The sequence below is a fragment of the Engystomops pustulosus genome, chromosome 6 (genome assembly GCF_040894005.1).
Source record: "Engystomops pustulosus chromosome 6, aEngPut4.maternal, whole genome shotgun sequence".
Taxonomy (NCBI): domain Eukaryota; kingdom Metazoa; phylum Chordata; class Amphibia; order Anura; family Leptodactylidae; genus Engystomops; species Engystomops pustulosus.
The window spans coordinates 142,975,303-142,997,600 of record NC_092416.1 but is presented as its reverse complement, the minus strand read 5'-3'; the positions used below and the strand labels follow the sequence as shown (position 1 = coordinate 142,997,600).

Below are 22,298 nucleotides of genomic sequence, written 5' to 3'. Positions count from 1 at the left end.
GGCGGTGCCCTGTGCCCTGGATATAGCCAGCCTGGAACAGATGATCAGTGTGTGGTCCAGGTTTCAACCCTTCATAATGACCTCATTTCATAAAAAAGGCAACCCCTTTAAGTATTGTTAAAATTCTAAAGTGTACTTTTTGAAACTTTTGTATTATTATTCATACTTGATAACCAGAGGTTAAAATAAAAACAGCTTCATCCAAAACTTTTACCAATTTAAAGAAGGAGTTTTTAAATCTGTATATATATATATATATATATATTAGATGATATGAAAGTGTTTTTGTATTAAAAATTGGTTTTACAGAAAAAAAGATATGTTATATTGTACCTTTCATTGGCATCTGCTGTGTGACTAAGCAGTTGCCTTTTGGGAGGAGCTGGAAAGGAGCAGTTCCCCCCACCCTTGGGGAACAGCTTCTCCATGTGACCTTTTCAAATATATGCTCCTCTACAGCCAATCCCGAGTGAGGGGAGTTATTCATATATTTGAAAAGGTCACATGTTTCCCAGGGGTGGGGGGGAAACTGCTCCTTTCCAGCTCCTCCCAAAAGGCAACTGCCTAGTCACACAGCAAGTATGTACTATGCTCTGTCTGGACTGGGGGAATGCTAAAAATGGGTCTCCTGGTGACAGGTTCCCTTTAAGGATTACTTTCTACCCCCCAAAAATGTAATTAAGACATAATTGGTTGAAGATTTGGATCCAGGGCATTATCATAAAGCCATATTTAAAGGTCACCACGCTGATTAAACTAAGAATAGCTGGACAATATTTACCCTGCAGGCATTGCCTCTACATATATCAGATGAGCTGTGAACATGTTTGCATTGTCATGTGCTTATTACAAGCCGTAGTGTGTTGTGTTTTGATTCAATATCTACTATCCTACAGTATGTCATTAAGTTACTGGGCCTGGTTTAGTACGTCTTTAATTAGGAACACACAACCATATAATAAGACGGACAACACAGGGTTTGTGCAATATAAAAGGCCCTCTGTTTTCCTCCATAGAAAGGTTACTGTATACTTATATAATTAGCAAAAGAAACCACTGTTGATGGACTTAAAGGGGTTGTTGAGATTAGGGGAAAAATGGCTGGTGTCAGATATTGCAACTTGATTCGGTGCATCTGTTGTCTCCAAACTTCACATTTTTTTCTGTAAGTTATTAGTACATAGTAATCATGTGTAATCCTTAATTATAGTAAGGCCCCATTAACAAGAATGTATGATTTCTCCAGTCCTGTATTTCTGTGCGATATGGATCTGTATGAATCCATATATACTTGGTGTTTTTCATACGTTTGTGAACGTATGTCAGGTATCTGTTTAAAATACAGTGGGCTAGTAAATGATGGCTGGCTGACTATTGGTTGGCTGCAGAATGCACCTCCCACTGGTTCTGGTCTCCCTGGATAATACACATATATACGGCACCATACAGTGCACAACCGTATGCAGCAGGTATGCAACATGTATATTATACATTCCCATAGACTTCTATGGGGTGTACAAAATGGAAATACTGGAGAAAATAGGACATACTCTACATTTTTTACGTCTTGCTCACGGTATGGTACAGTACGGTGGACAATTTGACAATTTAAATGGATGGTTGTATTTCCCATTGAAATGAATGTGGCATTATGCTACCCCTATGAAAACTGTATGGTACGGTTAGCATACAGCCGTTTTTACACATTCGTGTGAAAGAGGCTTAAGGCTAAGTGTTATCGTTGACTTCTTGAAATTACTTTTTTCCATCGAAAGGATGAGACAATGCAACATGAGTCTCCATTATGGAAGAGATAAAAATGTAGTGATATCCGTGCCTAATTATCTTCAGGAATATATAGGTAATAAGCACTATATATGGCATATTCACTTAAAGGGAGGTGGTAATATTTAATTGAAGGCAGTAATACCCATCCCTACATTAGTATTCAGGGAGAGGCAACTCATTGGGGGTCATTTACTAAGGGCCCGATTCGCGTTTTCCCGATGTGTTACCCGAATATTTCCGATTTGCGCCGATTGTACCTGAATTGCCCCGGGATTTTGGCGCACACGATCGGATTGTGGTGCATCGGCGCTGGCATGCACGCGACGGAAATCGGGGGGCGTGGCCGAACGAAAACCCGACGTATTCGGAAAAACCGCCGCATTTAAAAACCGAAAATGTGTCGCTTGGGAAGCGCTTACCTTCACCTGGTCCAGCTCGATGTATTCCGGCGCGTTCAGATGATTTTCAGCGCCACCTGGTGGACGGCGGAGGAACTACATTCATAAATCCCGTCCGGACCCGAATCCTGTTCAGAGAACGGGCCGCTGAATCGCGAATGGACCGGGTAAGTAAATCTGCCCCATTGTGCCTACATCATGTAGTAAAAAACAGAAAAGGAAAAATATGTGGACAATCATTTTGTAAAGGAAGAGATAAGGAAGGTGTGTTACAATATATACATTAAAAATAACACATTGATAGTACTATCTGTGTTTACAATTTTAACAGCTAAAGACGTCCATGTGGTAACGTCTGTGACCACATTGTAAACAGGTAGAGACATGGATACAGTAGTATCTGTGCTGATATTTTAGACAGGTGAAGGCATTGACAAAGTACTGCCTTGTCTACATTGTATATAGGTAAAGACATGGATACAGTATTATCTGTGCCTATATTTTAGACAGGTAAAGGCATGGAGGCAGTATTAACTGTGCCTATATTTTAGGCATGTAAAGACATGGACAGATTGTATATGGGTGGAGAAATGGATGCGATATTCTGGTAGAGACCTGCAGTACTATCTACGTCTACATTATATTTTAGAGAAAATACCACCATTTTGTGTGTAACAGTAATTTCTGCTCCTGAAGGTGACTAACGCATGACAAAGTGATGAAGATCTCCTTTTTATCCAGAGTAAAATTATGTCATACCTAAACAATGGAACAAATGAAGTGCTGTAGGAAACGTTCAAGCCTAGATGTCAATAAACCTTTTGTTTCTCTTACTAGATCAGGCGACGGAGACCTACCCCAGCCACCCTCTTCCGTGTATCCGATCCACAGTCACCAGGTAAGGAATTTTAAAAGCTAAAGAGGTCCATTCGGTAACGTCTGTGCCTACATTGTAAACAGGAAGAGACAGGGATACAGTACTATCTGTGCCAGAGTTGTCAAGTAGATGACTGTTTATAGAGAGACAGGATATAGATTTTTAATGGATATATTATGAACAAACAAGATTAACACAGATATAACGTCTATTAAAATACTGGCGGTCCCCTACTTAAGGACACCCAACTTACAGACGACCCATAGTTACAGATGGACCCCTCTGCCCCCTATGACCTCTGGTGAAGCTCTTTGGATGCTTTACTATAGTCCCAGACTGCAATAATCAGCTGGAAGGTGTCTGTAATTAAGATTTATTGATAATCCTTGGTCCCATTACAGCAAAAAAATTTTAAACTCAAACTGTCACTGGGGCAAAAAAAATAATTTGTCTAGAACTACAATTATAAAATGTACAGTTTCGACTTACATACAAAATCAACTTCAAAAACAAACAAGCTATTAGTTGGTCTAGTTACGGACTGAATTTTCTGTTGCACAGACTAAATTTTCTGGCACCCTGGCTAGACCCTGCCCCCTATCCATCAGGTCACGCCTCTTTTCAGACTGCACAAAAACTGGTTTACAACGTTCAATAAATGTGGTGCACAGCATTTAAGGTGCAAATTACTACAGACATCTGGTATAGGCAGATAGATGGTTGATTATCAAATATTACAAATTATTATACTTTGATGTAAAAAACAGATATATAATACAGGAGATTTTTCAATTAGTTCTATTTCATGTTAAATTGATGGAATTATTTGAAGATGTGAAAATGCATATAAAATGAATAAACTGTATACACTGTATATTTGTCTGTTCTCTTTCTATTTCATTATAACACTTTTTCTGTTTTTCTTTCTTTATCTTTTTTGTATCCTTACAGATGATGACCCCACATTATATCAGGTAACGCTACATTTTCATAACTTTGTGCTGTTTACTGCTTCTCATGTTGCCTCTCTAACACTGCTTAGTGATCATCACTAAATGGAAATCTACCATTTGATTTGATGCATTATGAAGCAAACATACCTTGAGAATGCTGTAGCTAAACTGATGCAGAATTATATCTTGGTTAATCCCTGAGCTGAGCGGTTTTGCTGAAAAAACAAGTATAACATTCATGACCTTGGGATTCAACCCGCACACATTACACAAGCTTCCTAAACTGTCCAGACAGGACTAATCAACCTGAGCTGGGTGACTCATATACAGCAGCTTGGGGATGGTGCAGTGACTGATTACTTCTGCCTGACAGGCACAACACAGTGATGACATCATTCTCTGGAGCACTGCATACTTAAAGGGGTTGTCCGAGAGTTGTGAAAAAAAGTAAAGGTGGCCGGAGGGGGCTGCTTAAAAAAATAAAGATCTACTTACCTTACGGCGCCCTCCGGTGTCCCGCGCTGCTGTCGCTCTGGTCCGGGTGCCATGTTAACAAACATGGCTGCCGGAGCAGTGCTTGACTCAGCTTCCGGCCGGCCACGCCTATCCGTCCCTATTCACAGCATTGTGTATGGGGGCCCGGGAAGTTGCTGGAAGCTGAATCCAGCACTGCTCCGGCGGCCATGTTTGTTTACATGGCCCCTGGACCGGAGCGACATCCGCACGGGACACCGGAGGGCGCCGGAAGGTAAGTACATCTTTATTTTTTTAAGCAGCTCCCTCCGGCCACCTTTAGTTTTTTTTCATAAGTCTCGGACAACCCCTTTAATGTGAGAGGAGAAGAGCCAAGCCCCAGCACAATTGTTTTTTCAGCAAAACCACTCAGATTAGGTATTAAACAAGATATGTTTCTGCATCAGTGTAGCTACAGCATTCTCAGGGTATGTTTGGTTCATAATGCATGAAATTAAATGGTAGGTTTCCTTCGAGTTAGTTGCAATTGACTAGAAAAAAAAACTATTTTTTTCCCCAAAACAGCACTGCGCTAATCAATGGGCTGTATCCATTTACTTGAATATGAATGAATTCATATAAAAAAAGTGTAAGTGCATTCACAAATATATATATACCAGAATCTGTGGGCCATTGACTCGTGGCATGTATGTACTTTATACTTAGGCATCATTTGGGTAACTCAGTCTAGTATGTATACTAACATTTGTCCTGGTATATACAGGCAGTCCCCGGGTTACATAAAAAGTTCCATAGTTCTTGATGTACTTAAGTTGAATTTGTATGTAAGTCGAAACTGTATATTTTATAATTGTAGATCTGTATATTTGTGAATGCACTTGCGCTTTATTTATATGAATTACTTTAAGGTATTTATTTGTATGTATTCCTTGAACAGGGGCAACTTAGTTTACTTTTTTATTTTGAGTAAGAGAGGATTATTAATGCAAGTCATCAATTTTTTTGTCAGGGTGCGCCCAAATGCTGTATTTTCAACTTTCTATGTATATCTAAGCGATTTTATTAAGTGTATTTATTCAATAAAGTTAACTTGGTATGTTATACTACGGTGATTCCTTCCTTTTGGTTTCTTACAACCAAATACCTAGAATGCTTTATGTATCCCTTTCTATTTCTACCAGGAAATGCAGCAATGAATAGGTTAAATTTAATTTGGCTTATTAAGCAACTAAACAGGTATAGCCCCCCCCCCCCCCCTATTCTCAAGCTTCTGCCTTCCCCTTCCCTCATGGGGTGAAAATACGTAATGGAATTTGTGATGAGGGGGGGGGGGATGTTGAAATTCAGAGGAGTGAACAAAAGGGTTTATTTAAAGCGTAGAACGTTCTGCTCCAAAATCACAGTGAGAATGACCTCAAAGGCAAAGCAAGGCCACCTGAGGAACGGTGTGGGGGTGGAAGTGGCTAGAGATGAAGAACTTCCATAGTGCACTGTAGTTTCTAGGACTTAGTAGTCACAAATCAGAAGATGTGCAATGTATATACATCCCAGCAGAACATCTATTTCCACCACTGAGCATTTAGAAAGGAATCTTTGCATATATTTTGTACAATAAGGCCAATTCAGGACATTTAAAGAGAACCTTTCACCATCTCATCCAACTCCAACTTCCTGCAGTTTGCTGCTTCACCTATTAACAATTGGGATATAACAATTTTACAGATAATTTGGGCTGTTTAAAGGGAACCTGTCACCAGGGACCTCATTTTTCACTAAAGACAGGTTGCAAAAGCCCATTACAGCGGCATTGCAAATAAGCCTTTCTGCTTTCCCTAAGCATTTGCATTACAATATAATGGTGTGTTATAACTTACCCTGCATCCTGAAAAAATCCTCTGTGTAGTCCCAGGGGTTGGGCTTTGGTTTGGATGCATTCCGTGTCAGACTGGGGGGGGGGGCTTAGTAAAACACTGTGTAGAACACTGGCTCACCAGTGAAATTGATTCTGGGGGCCTACCTATTGCTACATGGGAATATTAAATGTACATTTTTAGGCTACACCCAGAAAAATAGAATTAAAACCCACTAACAGTGTTGGCAGGAGGCGGAGTCAGCATAACCTTGGGCGGAGTCAGTAGGTGTCAGCGCCCTCTGGTGCATTTAACAGTACACTGTTGGGCCACCCTGCACCTGTTAAAAGAAGTAAAAAGTTATAGTTGGTGGAGGTGGTTATAGTACTTCTCTAAAGAGGTTTTCCATAAATATTGAAAACCCCACGGTCCGGGATAAAATAATAAAAAGAACACAACTTTGGTTTTGTACCTGCTTTGTCCAATAAGTGGCACAGAACGTAACTTCCATTTTCCAGTGTTGTCCCTTGGTTTGAGGAGGTCACTTTTTAATACTATTTCAATACTTCTTCTTAAATATTTTTAATATTTTTATTAATGACCTTGTAGTGGGTTTACACAGTCAAGTTTCAATATTTGCAGATGATACTAAGCTGTATAAAGTAATAAATACTGAGATCGATAGTTTAGCATTACAGAGGGATTTGTGGAAGCTTGAGGAGTGGGCAGAGAAATGGCTGATGAGGTTTAATGTAGATAAATGTAAAGTTATGCACTTGGGCCATGAAAAACAAAAAGTATAATTATGTTCTAAACAGTAAATTACTTGGTAAAACTGGAGCGGAATAGGACTTGGGGTTATTGGTGGATGGTAAACTTAATTTTAGTGACCAGAGCCTGGCGGCTGCTGCTAAAGCAAATAAAATTATGATATGTAGCAAGAAAAGAATATATTCTCATGATAAAGACATAGTTTTGCCCTTATACAAATCCCTGGTCAGACCACACATGGAATATTGTGTACAGTTTTGGGCACCAGTGTATAAAAAGGATATAGTAGAGCTGGAACGGGTGCAGAGGAGAGCAACCAGGATTATTAGGGGAATGGGGGGATTAGAATACAATGACAGATTACAAAATTTGGGATTATTCAGTTTAGAAAAAAGACAACTGAGGGAAGATCTCATTACAATGTACAAATACCTGAACGGACAGTACAAGGATCTCTCCAAAGATCTTTTTATACCTAGGCCTGTGACCAGGACAAGGGGGCATCCTCTACGCCTAGAGGAGAGGCGATTCTACCATCACCATAGACAAAGGTTTTTTACTGTAAGAGCAGTGAGACTATGGAACTCTCTGCCGCAGGAGGTTGTTATGGTGGACTCTATGTACATGTTCAAGAGAGGCCTGGATGCCTTTCTGGAGAGAAAAAATATCACGGGTTATGGGGATAAAACATTTATGAAATTCTTAACGGTTAGACTTGATGAACTTGCGTCTTTTTCCGGCCTTATATACTATGAATACTTTGGAGGAGCAGACGTTTCAATACTGGTATTTGTTTAGTATTATGGTGCATTTAGCTCTCCCACTCAATTTTTTCCAGGAATTAGCACATTCTGGCACATTGTATGGGAACATTGTTCAACCTTGTACCTCAGTGTAGAAAACTAGTGATAACTGTAGTTGGCCAGGTAGTGTCAGATGGGGTCTGTCTGTTTAGGAGATACCATGTTATATGGTTTAGTTGGTGGCAGGTTGGGTGGTGCCTAATACAAGGGCAAGGAGAAACAGTGGAAGCAGCTTCCATACATATTATATTATATACTAAACCTAATACATCTTTCTTTATCCATAGTGTTTCTAAATAGCTAGTATTGTCCATGACACTATTATATAATAGAAATGAAATAGGCCACATAGTTGCAGCTAATGACATTACATTACATTTGCAAGTGACGTCCATTACCAACAATGTATGCTATACACTGTGCCCTACAGATGACTGATAACATAAGTGGATAATATTCACCATGCTATATTGTGCTCACGAATACTCCTGTATTTATGTGCACATCTGAATAGGCTGATACTTTTCCCTTTAAATTTGGTCAGGCGGTGGTGACCTTTGTCCTCCCCTGGGCTCTGAACCTTGCTTGTTTCCATCAGCCCGGCCTCTATACTGTAGGGAGCGCAGCAGGCTGTCTCTGAACTCCAGTTATATCAATTCACCCTTTCACACTAAAATAACCCACAGCAGTGGAGTACTTAGGAACTTGTGGGGGTCAAGATCCCAAGTGTTTGGATTTTAAAGAGACGCAACATGACGGAACTGCTGAGCAATCCTATTTGTGTCAGCTGGCTCGCATTACTGGAAAGGTGTTCAAGAAAGTTCTCAAGTTTTGAGAGAGTCCAGAAGTTGTCCACAAGCTGAAAAAACATTTGATGCTAATTTTAAAGGGTATTGTAAGAAAACGTTTGCATATGAACTACAAACTTCTCCTCCAAGTGTATGTGACCTTGGTTGGCTGGCTGGTTGGTTTGATTTCTGAAGGTTCCCTTGGCCTGAAATATAATAAAAAATTGTTTGCTTGCTGTACTGAAGTCTGTAGCTACCCCTATAGACTGTTCCACCAAAAATAAGCAACACCATATGTGTCTGATGGCCTCTTCACATAATTATTGAGCATCAAAAGTAGTTAGGAGACACTTTTAATTAGGTGCCTATGGGGTCTATCGGATTGTATGGGCCATGTATACCAACTTTACCTCTGTAATAATCGAAACATTCAAGGATTATCCATTAATTTGTACAAACCCTACTCCTTACAAGGCTTGGCTAAAATTTGTCAGGTTGGTAATATTGGAATTCGAGGACTATTGGCAAATATAAGGATTTGCTTCCTGTTACTCAACTTCTGTTTTTTCCATAGAAACTGACAGGGGATGCACAACCACTAAAGACCAAGAGACCAAATCCATGTCCTTATATCCCTCCATCAATGAAAGGTGAGTTATCATGGAAACATTTTACATGCTGTCTTCTCCTGGCAATATTTACTCACCAGTGATATCACTGGTGACTGTTGAGGCCTGTGATTGGGCCACGGTGGTCACAGGAGCCTTGTCACTTCTGGTCAGGAGGGAAAAGAGGATGCAACATTGGAGTTAAGCAAGTAGAGTTTCTGAAAAAAAATGTCACCTACCCAGCCATCAATGTCATCCCTGAAAGAACACTTAGACCACAGAAATTAATTAGTATTCAGAAGGCACCTAAGCACCCCCTAGTGGTGACTCTAGGAAGCAGAGATTTTTTATGCAGAGCTTTTGAAACTATGAGAATTGTATTAAGGCCCCTAATTGTTTTGCTCCAAATTTTATTATTAATTTACTATAATTCACACTAAAAAATATATTGCAAATCAAATCCTTGCCGCTGTAGTCCTAAGTTTCCATTTTTATAATGCAGCTCATCTAACTTCAGTGCAAAGAAGATTAATATCAGTGTATGAAAAGCCATTCTATACAAAATCACCAATCACAAAAGAATATACCGTATATACTCGAGTATAAGCCGACGCGTGTATAAGCCGAGACCCCTAATTTTACCATCAAAAACTGGGAAAACCTATTGACTCGAGTATAAGCCGAGGGTGGGAAATGCATTGGTCACAGACCCCCCCCCCCAGTATATAGCCAGCCTGCCCCCAGTAGTATACAGCCTGCCCCCAGTAGTATACACCCTGCCCCCAGTAGTATACACCCTGCCCCCAGTAGTACACAGCTTGCCCCCAGTAGTATACAGCTTGCCCCCAGTAGTATACAGCTTGTCCCCAGTAGTTCACAGCTTGCCCCCAGTAGTATACAGCTTGCCCCAGTAGTATACAGCTTGCCACCAGTAGTTTACAGCTTGCCCCCAGTAGTTTACAGCTTGCCCCAGTAGTATACAGCTTGCCCCCAGTAGTATACAGCACTGCCCCCAGTAGTATACAGCACTGCCCCCAGTAGTATTCAGCACTGCCCCCAGTAGTATACAGCACTGCCCCCAGTAGTATACAGCACTGCCCCCAGTAGTATACAGCCTGCCCCCAGTAATATACAGCCTGCCCCCAGTAGTATACAGCTTGCCCACAGTAGTTTACAGCACTGCCCCGCCTGCCCCCAGTAGTATACAGCTTGCCCCCAGTAGTATACAGCTTGCCCCCAGTAGTATACAGCTTGCCCCCAGTTATATACAGCCTTCCCCCAGTAATATACAGCGAGCCCTGCATTAAAAAAAAAAAAAAAAAGAACTTATATACTCACCCTCCGGTGGCCCCGATGCGCAGCGCTGCTCCCCCGATGTCCGCGCGGATCCTCTTCAGGCTTCTGTGCCCGTCTTCTTTCTTCTGCCGGGCGCCGCCATTGTTTTTCTCCCAGGCGGCGCCGCCTGGGTGAGTATATACGTTTATTATTTTTTAAATATTTTTTAAGTATGCATGTTATGTATTGACTCGTGTATAAGCCGAGGGGACGTTTTTCAACACATTTTTTGTGCTGAAAAACTCGGCTTATACACGAGTATATTTTTTTTAAAAAAATAATATAAAAATTTGTTTTGTGTGTGGTGCCTCTACTTTAAATATACTTTGTAACAGTGGTCCTGCCTTTGCATAATGGACGCAATTGTAAAAGTTTGCTCATTCTCTGTCCTGGACTCGTTTATATTTCTCACTGAAATGGGCAAAGTACTGAAATTTTCCAGTACTCAGAAATTTGCCAAGTTTCTCAATATTATGGTGAAAGCATAGTGGCTGCTTGTTTGTTTTATACAAATGACCCAATCTTTGTTTATGTGATGGGTACATGCAGTGCACCCATGCTGGGTCTCAAAAAAAACTCCAAATTAATGTGAATGGACAATATCATGTTGTAGAAAAATCCTCTGCCAACAGATCTGTTGTTTCCTTAGTTAATTTATTCCAGAAATGTTATTGGCTCTGGTGGTTATAAAAGTATACAAATAGGTAAAAATTACTAAATCAGATCATTAAACCAAGTTGAGAACAATAACCAACCAACATTCATTAACATGATATGATCTGATGGTCTGTGGTGAACTCGGCTTCCACACAGACCCTTTGCCCCTTTATGAATGGAGGCATTCTTTCATGCTGACCCACGGCCCTTGTGTAAAAGCTTGCAGCATGTCCTTTCGGGTCTGTATGTCCTGAGCAGTATAATACATGTCAATCTGCAATTTCATTGGTATGCACACCACCACAGCCCACAATGCCGCACACATTTTTAATAGCCCTAAATAGGATTCCTTAGATTATAATATTGATAGCAAATGCTTAAGTTATCATTAGTTCTTTAAAGATCAGTAATATGAGATTTTGGGGACTGACTTTTGGGAAACTCTGCAAATCAGCGTTTTGAAGGTTTGTGCCTCTTTATTCTGTACACTATATAGCTTTTCATGGCTGTTTTAGGTACCGTCATATCTGATTGGTGGGTGTATAACTCAATGCTACACCGAACCATAAACCAGTACGCTGTATACTTTGTCATTACAGGCCCTGGGCGTCAGAGCTATGTTTCTTCCAACATCTAAATAAACAAGATACTGAGTATAGATGATCCTAAATAATACCCAGTACCCAAGCCCTGAAGATAATAGGCACAGTGGCAGTACTGATACTGGTTAATATGATACTGATGGCCTATCCGATTAATAATGTGATCACAGGAAACCAAATTGACATTTTTATAAGCTAAGTTTAGATGACAACCCATAAACCCTGATATGGTGTCATAGAGAACAATGTCCTCATCAGGCCATACACTCACCAGGCAGAATGAAGGAGCACATAATTCGGCATATATACGTTTATATTCATTGATTTTTATATATTGCTCTGATTCTTAGACTAACTGCAAACCCATTCTAAATCTTTTTCTAACATTTCAGCGGTCCAGCGCTTAGCACAATCTCACATGCAGTTCCTAGGGTCCCTCAGCGACAGCGATGATGAAAATGAGGAAAACGAGGAAGGCACAGAAGACACTGTTAGAGAAGAGCCCACATCTAAGGAACCGGATGATTATGTGGACGGTGGCAAAGGTAATACCAAGAGCACTTTACACATTGTCATGGTACCAGGTATTGTATTAATTACTTAAAGGAGTATTCCCACAAAGACAAGATTCTTAAATATACTTAGGATAACAAAATAACATATTCTCTAATTCACCGTTATTAACAGTTATTAAATACAGCATTTTACAGATATAATTCCAACCTGTCTCTATCAGTCCCGGTGTATACAATTTGATTGCCCCGGGATCCGACCATAAATCTTCTGACTATGGTCGGATTCTTCTCATGAATAGCTTCACCAAGCTTTTGGCACTTATCACGCATGCGCAGACACCAACTCTTGCACAGACAGCCGGTGATAAATGCTGAGAGCTTGGTGACGTCACGGCTCTCGGCGCCTAAAGAGTCGCGGGTAGAAAGATAGAGGCATGAATAATGAACAATCGGAAGGCATTGACAGACGGCTGATGACCGTCTGAGGGTCATAACCTACCTAAGGGTGCTAGTATTTTAAAAAGGGTAAAATCTGGTGACAGGTTTCCTTTTTTTGCTGTTCTTTTCCAGGTGATGAGGGTCCACCTAGTAACAATCTAGAAACTCTTCTGAACCATACTGTACTGGAAGACAAAGCAGACACGTTGGACACAGCAGACACAAAGACAGGTACCTCAATCTATTCATATAGTGTTTGTGATTGCTATGTTAGCTCTATTAACATTCAGTATAGGAAAATCTTGCAGCCATATCTGCACCACTGCTCCTATGTAGGTTCCATAATTCTTTCTGAAATGAAAATATGGGAAAATGGGGTTGGAATACTTGCCAACACTACCAGAAAGTGTGGGAGACTCCCAGAAAGAGGAGAGGAGAGACCACCCTTGAATGCAGGACACACAAGTAAAATTTGTATAGCTGGGTAAAAGTTGGCAATTATGGTGGCAAGGTTAGTTATTAAGTTAATACATATGATTTTCTTACGCCTGAAATCCTCAATAGCAATCTCCTTTACAGTACAAAATACTGTTATATGGAGAGATGTAGATAATAATAATAATATTTCTTTATATAGCACCATCATATTCTCTAGCGCTTTACAAATCATAGGGGACAGCCATTCTTTATAAGGGAATGGAATAAAATAATTTTAATAAGTAAAATGCTGCTGCTTGAACCAGAGCACAGGTTGGGGGAGAGACTGAAATGATAGTAGAGAGATGGGGAGGTGCAGCATTATGCAGAGCTTTGTGGATGAGGGTTATTATTTTATACTGTGTTTGGAAGGAGACGGGCAACTTGTGCAGTGATTGGCACAAACTGGAGGCATCCGTGTAGCGTTTGGTCTGAAAGACTGGCCTGGCTGATGTATTAAGAATAAATTGTAGAGGAGATGAGAGTGAGCGGAAGACCGATTAGTAGGGAGTTAGCTACTAGTAGCTATAGTCTAGTCGAGAGTAAATCAGAGCAACAATTATCATTTTAGAGGTTCCAGTTGTAAGAAATGGACGGATTCTAGAGATTTTTCTGAGATGCATGCGGCCAGAGCGAGCAAGAGATTGAATATACAGTACAAAGGAGAGGCCAGAGTCCAGCACAACCTCAAGACATTGGGCCTGCTACCTCTGTGTTATAGTCATTCCACAGACTGAGATGGAGAGGTCATGGATGGTCGGTTAGTAGATGGTGTAAAGACAAGAAATATCTCCATTTATCAGTAGTAGAAGAATACTAATGAGGATATCTAGCTATGAGCACATGCAGGGGAGATTGTTCTACCTACACTATGTTTCTGCCTCTGATACCAAGGGTCCTGAGTTCAAACTCCATCTCCAAGGCCTCATGCACACAACTGTGTGTGCATTGCGGGACGCAAACAATGGGGTTTGTGCCATTGCTTGCGGCTCATCCAAACTCGTCAGTGTGTTCGTCCAGCTCCACACTCCCACATTTGGCACTGAATTATGAGTGGAAGGACTGGCTTGAGTGATATAGAGGAATGCTTAACCTATTATATGCTCTAACATTTTCATTTTAGTTCAACGCACATTAGAAAGGAGTCATCCAACCATCCTAGCTGTGTCTCTATAATGGCATTGCTATGAAGTATTAACATGAACATAGGATAGTACTAACCAATCACTAATTCCAGCAGTGGCATGTAAACAACCATTAAAGGGAACCTGTCAGCAGATATTGACCAAGTATGTTGTCAAGCAGCTTAACATGTTCTGGATCATGTTCTTTTCATGGCCCAGTGTGGTGGCATCCTTGAGAAAATCAACTTTGAAGTGAGATATAAATTGGTTGTATAAAGTCACGGAGGTGGAGAGATGAAGTCAAGCTCTCCAATCCTCAGAACACCCCCTCTCCTGTGATTGACATCATTCATCATCCTTCAGGAGAGGAACTAATGATGACATAGGACACTGAGCTGTCAATTACAGCAAATTGGGCTTACTGAGGCAGAGAGAGCTTGACTTCAGTGTTAAATTCTCTGCCTCTATTTTGTGGATAATGCCAGCACATTGTAGTATGTAAGAAACATGATTTAAAGGGTGTTGCTTAACAATATAGTGGTAGTCTTTTTATGTCCATTTTTAGCTGGTGACAGATTCCAATAGCCTACGCTATGAAGATTTTAAAAATGCTTTTGTCAGCATTCTAAATACTCCAATTTTATAAAGCTTTATTTAACATTACTCGGCTCCCTGCCAGCAGTGTGGTGAGTCCCGTTGGGTGTATCGCAGCTGCAGCTGCCTGTGTCTCAGTCTCCTCATGTATTCTTCCTCTCCTCTACATCATCTCATTCCCTCCCCTGTCTGCTCAATGCACCTTGAGGGGGAGGGAGCTGGATGAATGTGGAGGAAAGGATCCCGAAGACTGAGACATCATCAGTTGCAGCTGCTTAACCCCCACCAACCACTCATCATCTCCTCTTCTAAGGGTGATGCCACACGTGGTGTTTTTGGTCCATTTTTAAGCATGCATTTTCAGTCTGTGTAAAAACGCATCCGTATTCGACCGTTTATGACCGTTTTCCATGCGTATGGCTGTTTACAAACTGTTTATCTATTAAGATAAGGGGGAAATGGACAAAAAGGGTTAAAAAACGGATACGTTTTAAAAATGCATGCGTTTTTAAAACTCATCCGTTTTTTAAACTGACTGAAAGCGAATGCTTAAAAACGGACCAACAACGCCATGTGTGGCATATCCCTAATACTGCATGTTTTAATTTAAGTTTGTAGAGTTACATTTGTACCTCCTGTTAGCTTAATTCACACTAGAAAAATGTGCCATGAACCTTTAACAAGTCTCCATTAGGTGCAAAACTGTCTGAAAACCACAATTTTAAATCTTTTAGGCTACATGCACACAATGTGGGCTTATTTACTAAGGGCCCGCGGTCACATTTCCGTTGGGTTTTCCAACGTTTTCAGGGATCACGCCGGGGATTGCGTCGCACATAAATCGGCGCCGGGTTTCACGCAACACAAATCGGGGGCGGGCCGTAGAAAGATGTGATGGATTCAGACAGCGCGCGGGATTTAACATTTAAATTGTGTCACAATACCAAGCACTTACATGCACCAGGAAGAAGAAGGTGAACGCCGGCGGACCTGAGCGGGGAAGCGACGCGTGCAGGATCTCGGGCGCATGATCCTGGTGAATCTCGCCGGACTTCATCCTTGGCGGACAGTCGGGATCGGGGATTGTGACAGGACCGGGTAAGTAAATTTGTCCCAATGTGTGCCCGCCATACCGTAGAGGCCATTGAAATGTATGGGGGACATATATACGCTGTATATAAGTTGGCCATATATACGCCCCCATACGTTCATGTGAATGTAGCCCTAGACAGTCTTTTGTGCAAAATGCACAATGAAATTCCGTTAAACAGATTAACAAATATTCCCCATTATCTAACAATATGATGAGACATGAAATATAGATCTCTGGTCTCTGTTACGCATCTTATGGGTTCAGGCAGCCAGAATTTATCTTTTACTTCCATGTATTCCATTCTCTGTATCTGTGACAAAACTATATTAAGAAATAAATCAGAACTGGACTTTGGACCTATGTAGTTAAAAAAAAAAACCCTGCAAGAGCCCCTGACCAATAGCGATAATCACAGCGACAAACAATAAATCTCCCCCATGAACCTCGTCATACGCTCTTCCCTCCTATATAGTAACAGATTCAGGACAACAAGTACATGTCACTAATTTAGAATCCTCCTGAAATGGAAAATCTGAGGGTCTTTCCGTAGTAACGAGCATTTCTGAAAGTGAATCACGTCTTTAAAACCCTACGAAAGCGCATTTTCCAGTCTCCGGATGCCAGGGACAGGGAGGGACATTACGCTTAGGTTTGACCCTAACATTGACTTTGTACAGAACACTTCCAGCAATGGGAAAAACAGAGTCAATGTTATCACTTTCTCTGCTCACTACACTCTGTTCCAGGTTGTGTCACGCTGGCTATTTTTGAGAAGTTTGAAACTTATTGTGCAATTTTCTCTACTGCAGATTTGCAGATCTGGCATTTACAGATGGAAAAGGGAAATTTGCATTTTCGGGAATATATAAGATTTTATAGTTGTATTTCCACATTTTCAAGATCAGTTACATTATGTAAATACAATGTATTATTTATAATATTCTATAGGACCTCAGTTTTCTTCTTAACCCTTTAGAGTCACACATTACTACAGCCATTGAGAAGGACCCCATTGAAGAAATTACGGATGCTTTTGCCTAAGGGGTGACTTTGCACCATTTTCTGCTTTCATCTTGAGTAAATCCTCTGGTGGTCACTTGTGGGTGTTGCCGGAGAAAGGTTTTATGTCCCGGGTTCTAGCTTATAATATGCGTGTGGTTTATGAGGATTTGGATAATAATTGTGGGGGCAGCTCCGATTTTACGGTGGGGCGTTCAATCCTGGGTGAATGCACAGACAATAGTTTGGTAGATAAACCTACAAAGAACATTACTTATCTATTTAAACGGACATTTTTTTTCCTTCTTACATATAAAAAACTGCTTTTTCACCAGATTTCAAAGGTCACTAACTTTTAACAAACTTTGCATACATCAAATGTACCAGTAAAAACGGAAAATGCTTTAAAGGGATGTTCCCATTTCAACTAAATAAATATTATTGTTTGTATAATGAAAAGTTTCTGGTGATTCTTCTATGTTTTCTCTGCTTGCTGTCATTATATAGGGCGCTTCATTGTTCTTCTTGTTGATAAAAAAAACAGCCCTGTTATTTGATGTCCCATAGGCGCACGGCTCATAGAGTATCATAGAGAGCAATCACAGCGTTATAACAAGCTGTGCACCTGTGTGACATCACATGACCAGGCATATAATGAGCCGTGCACCTGTGTGACATCACATGGCCAGGCATATAATGAGCCGTATACCTGTGTCACATCACATGGCCAGGCATATAATGATCCGTGCACCTGTGTGACATCACATGGCCAGGCATATAATGAGCCGTGCACCTGTGTGACATCACATGGCCAGGCATATAATGAGCCGTACACCTGTGTGACATCACATGACCAGGCATATAATGATCCGTGCACCTGTGTGACATCACATGGCCAGGCATATAATGAGCCGTGCACTTGTGTGACATCACATGACCAGGCATATAATGAGCCATGCACCTGTGTGACATCACATGACCAGGCATATAATGAGCCATGCACCTGTGTAACATCACAAGACCAGGCATATAATGAGCCTTGCACCTGTGTGACATCACATGAACAGGCATATAATGAGCCATGCACCTGTGTGACATCACATGACCAGGCATATAATGAGCCATGCACCTGTGTAACATCACAAGACCAGGCATATAATGAGCCTTGCACCTGTGTGACATCACATGAACAGGCATATAATGAGAAGTGCACGCGTGGGACATCACATGACCAGGGATTTAACGTGCAGTGGACCTGTGGGACATCACATGACCAGGGATATAACGAGCAGTGCACCTGTGGGACATCACATGACCAGGGATATAATGAGCTGTGCACCTGTGGGACATCACATGACCAGGGATATAATGAGCTGTGCACCTGTGTGACATCACATGACCAGGGATATAATGAGCAGTGCACCTGTGGGACATCACATGACCAGGGATATAACGAGAAGTGCACCTGTGGGACATCACATGACCAGGGATATAATGAGCTGTGCACCTGTGTGACATCACATGACCAGGGATATAACGAGCAGTGCACCTGTGTGGCATCACATGACCAGGGACAGATGTCTATCCACAGTCAAGAACAATGTCAACAATGAAGCTTACTATAGAATGTCAGCAAGTAGAGATCTTAATAAAACCATGATTGATATAGAAAGTATTTTGGAAAATTGTATAACTTTTCATTACACAAAAAAATGTCTCGCTTTTGAGGTTGCTGGTGTGTAAAAAAATTAGACCCTACAAATTGTACAATTATTATTTTTAGTGTATAAACAGATTTGTGTAACACTGTCCACTTCTCTATTGTAGATAAGGCGTGTGACAAGCAAGTTGCGTCAGTGGATCATCCATAATTTCTTCATGTTGGTTGCCTTACCTCTCTACAGACTGGAAGTATCCGCTGTTTCTTGAGTTAGTTTGCCCCTTTTCCCCTCTATTTTTTGCAGCATTTCATTCATCCCCTGCAATGTCTTTAGCCTCGCTGCGGAGATCAGACAACCCTGTATATTTATGTGGTATAGCCAGCTTTTACACTGCAATAAACTCTATAACATATCATTGTGGCCATTTTGTATCGTATCACATGGTTAAAATAAGAATCATGAAAATTTTCAACTCAAAAGACTAAAGTAAAAATGAAGTAACAAGATGATGTTTTAGTGAATCTAGAATAAAATGGCGCTATCCTCATATGTATGTCAGAACTGCAGATACCACAATACGCTAATATATGTATGTCTCAGAACAGAGTAAAAAAAAAATCTCAGCTGTTTTTACAAAACAGAAAATATTATAGAAAATCTCTGCTTAGGTTTTAAAGGGAACAGCCCTCAGGTTTTACCATCCTACTAGACCAGGGGTCAGGAACCTTTTTGGCTGAGAGAGCCATGAACTCCACGTATTTTAAAATGTTATTCCGTTAGAGCCTAACCATATCCACATGCCCCCCATTAGATAGGTAGTCCCATATAGGTCTGTAATCTAGGTCTCGGATCGCGGGCACACCCGTGCCCCTCTCCATGGCCCCTTTCCGAGCTCACTTAATTCACCACTTGCCGGCTCCCATCCCGGCTGGCCAGCGCATGCTGGCACTCACAGATTTAAAGGGCCAGTGCACCACTGATTGGCGCTGCCCACTTCACGGGTTCCTATATAGACCGGCGGCTCCCAGCATTCCCCGCCGGATCTTAGTGCTTCATGCCTATGAGGACGCTTTCCACAGTGTTTCCTTCCCAAGTGTTGATCTCCCATTGTGACCCCTGACCTTTTCCTGATTCTGCTCCTTCACTGCCAGCCCTGATCTCTAGCTCCATCCCCGACCACGCATCACTGTTGCCTGCCTAGTGATCCTGTACCTTGACCTTGGAAGCACCGTGGACAGGTCGCGCCTGTGGAATGTCCTGGTTGTACCACGCTGTAGCAAGACCATTCTGCTTTGATGCGGGCTCTGGTGAAGACTGGGTGCCACTTAAATTCTGGTCCCAGGTGTCTGCTTACATCATTGTCTGCGGTGGTCCAGGGGGTTCACTACTCCAAATCCTGACACCCACCACATGCCTCCCAGTAGATAGGTAGCCACAGCACATGCCCCCAAGAAGATAGGTAGCCCCAGCGCATACTCCCAGTAGATAGATAGCTCCAGCACATACTCCCAGTAAATAGGAAGCCACAGAACGTGCCCCCAGTATATAGGTAGCCACAGCACATGCTTCCCAGTATATAGGTAGCCCCAGCACATACCCCCAGTAGATGGGTAGCCACAGCACATACTCCCAGTAGATAGGTAGCCATAGCACATGCCCCCAAGTAGATAGGTAGCCATAGCACATGTCCCCCAGTACAGCAGCCATCACTATTTATTAAAGATAAGTCTGAGAGCCAGATGCAGCCAACAAAAGAGCCATATCTGGCTCCCGAGCCATAGGTTCCCTACCTCTGTACTAGACCCTTCACATAGGGTAAAAAATGTCCTTTTTGAAAGTTATGGCTCACTCACGGCCCTCATAGACTTCTATTCTGACATAGCGGGGCTCACCACACTGTGAACCTGCCAGGTGGGGCACTTAGTATTGCCGTTCTTTGCAGTCCATATATAGTACATGGTTACGTGCATGAAGCCTTAAATAGGTATTTCCACAGATCAAAAGAACGGGGGTCCGCTGGGGCCAATGTATCTTCGGCGGACCACTCGTTGATTTCACATGACAGAGGCAATACTAGAAAAACATGTCATACCCTACCTGAGGTTGCTGTTAGTTTAGTTGGATTAAAAATACAGGTACCCTCTAAATTAAGGTAATTCTAATATGAGATGAAGAACAACACTCATCTAAAGCCTGAATGTAAAAGTGTATAACTTGCTGATCGGTGGGGGTCTCATTGATGAGACCCACATAGATCACGAGAACGGGGGGTCCACAGGGGCCCATGTATCTCCGTCGGACCCCTCGTTGCTACTTGAGATGAGCGAAGCAGCTAGTCGTGCATGGCCGGCCTGCCATATTCATCTCTATAGAGCTGACGGAGATTGCGAGTACGGGCTTGGCAATCTCCATCAGCTCTATAGAGATGAATGGGGCATCCCGGCCATGTGCGAACGGTAGCTCCACTCATATCAGGGAGGAATCTTGTAATCTGTGGGGGTCTCATCATTGAGACCTCACAGATCAGCAAGTTAGGCCCTATCCTCTGGGTAAACCCCTGTAATTAGAATATAGGCATTTAAAGTAACAACTCTCCTTCCTCTGAGCTTGACTCTTCTCAGGCAAAAGATGACAGGCGAGATTTCACGTGACAGAGGCAATACTAGAAAAAAATGTTATACCGTACCTGAGGTTGCTGTTAGTTTAGTTGGCTTAAAAATACAGGTACCCTTTAAATGAAGGTAATTCTAATATGAGATGAAGAACAACACACAACAGATTCCATTGTGTCATCTAAAGCCTGAATGTAAAAGACATGCATGGTAAACGTAGTATCCCCCATGCATTAATAGCGAGTAAAACTACAACTGCCACTTGAAGGTGGTCAGTGAGTGGTACAAACCTTCTTAATTCCTATAAAAGGTGTAAAGATCTACATAGTTTTACACACCTTTTTTTCCATTTCAGCTTTTTTATATTGACATTGTAGATAATGGTTACCTAATTTTACCATCTTCTAAGGACCATAGAATTCAAAGAAGGTGTCAAGAATTTTATTTTGCCAAGAATATTTAGATAATGCGTTGCACTGTTAATGCAACATTCATTGTAAGAGGCTCCTTTGACAGCAGCAGAGCTCTTAAGCTTTTTGCCAATGAGCTGTTGGCACTGTATGTGGCACAGGCAGTCCAACTGGATGCACCTCATTCCTGATGTTTACTCTGGCATCTACATCATGTCTTAACTATGAAGCATACAGAGCTGGGTATATTAGGTCTTCTATTAAAAGTTGCCCTGGAGGGGGGAAAGGGTGGAGTAACTATGTTCTCAGAGGATAACGGATGTGTATGTTTACCATCCCTGTGTGGCTGGTTATGTCCTGGTGTGTACCTTATATGTGTTGGTGACAGTAAGGCTGTCGCCTGTGTTGGTACAGTCATTCACACATTAAAGCGATTGAGAATTGCTCTGCAGTTGGTGACTTAATGACTAA

General features: G+C 41.6%; 1 protein-coding gene across 2 annotated transcripts in view; it reads left to right on the top strand.

The window, feature by feature from the left end:
* Positions 1-19,217, top strand: part of PPP1R1B (protein phosphatase 1 regulatory inhibitor subunit 1B) — a 42,310-nt gene extending 23,093 nt beyond the window's left edge. Inside the window, exons 2-7 of one of the 2 annotated variants that reach the window (XM_072111510.1) lie at positions 3,024-3,084; positions 4,015-4,037; positions 9,277-9,352; positions 12,297-12,449; positions 12,990-13,088; positions 18,972-19,217. In XM_072111510.1, the coding sequence (XP_071967611.1) occupies positions 3,024-3,084; positions 4,015-4,037; positions 9,277-9,352; positions 12,297-12,449; positions 12,990-13,088; positions 18,972-19,015 (456 nt within the window). In that variant the 3' untranslated portion in view covers positions 19,016-19,217. Of the gene's footprint in view, positions 1-3,023; positions 3,085-4,014; positions 4,038-8,910; positions 9,197-9,276; positions 9,353-12,296; positions 12,450-12,989; positions 13,089-18,971 lie in introns of those variants that run through there. The other variant, XM_072111511.1, reaches the window with a different exon arrangement.
* The last annotated feature ends 3,081 nt before the right edge of the window (positions 19,218-22,298 follow it).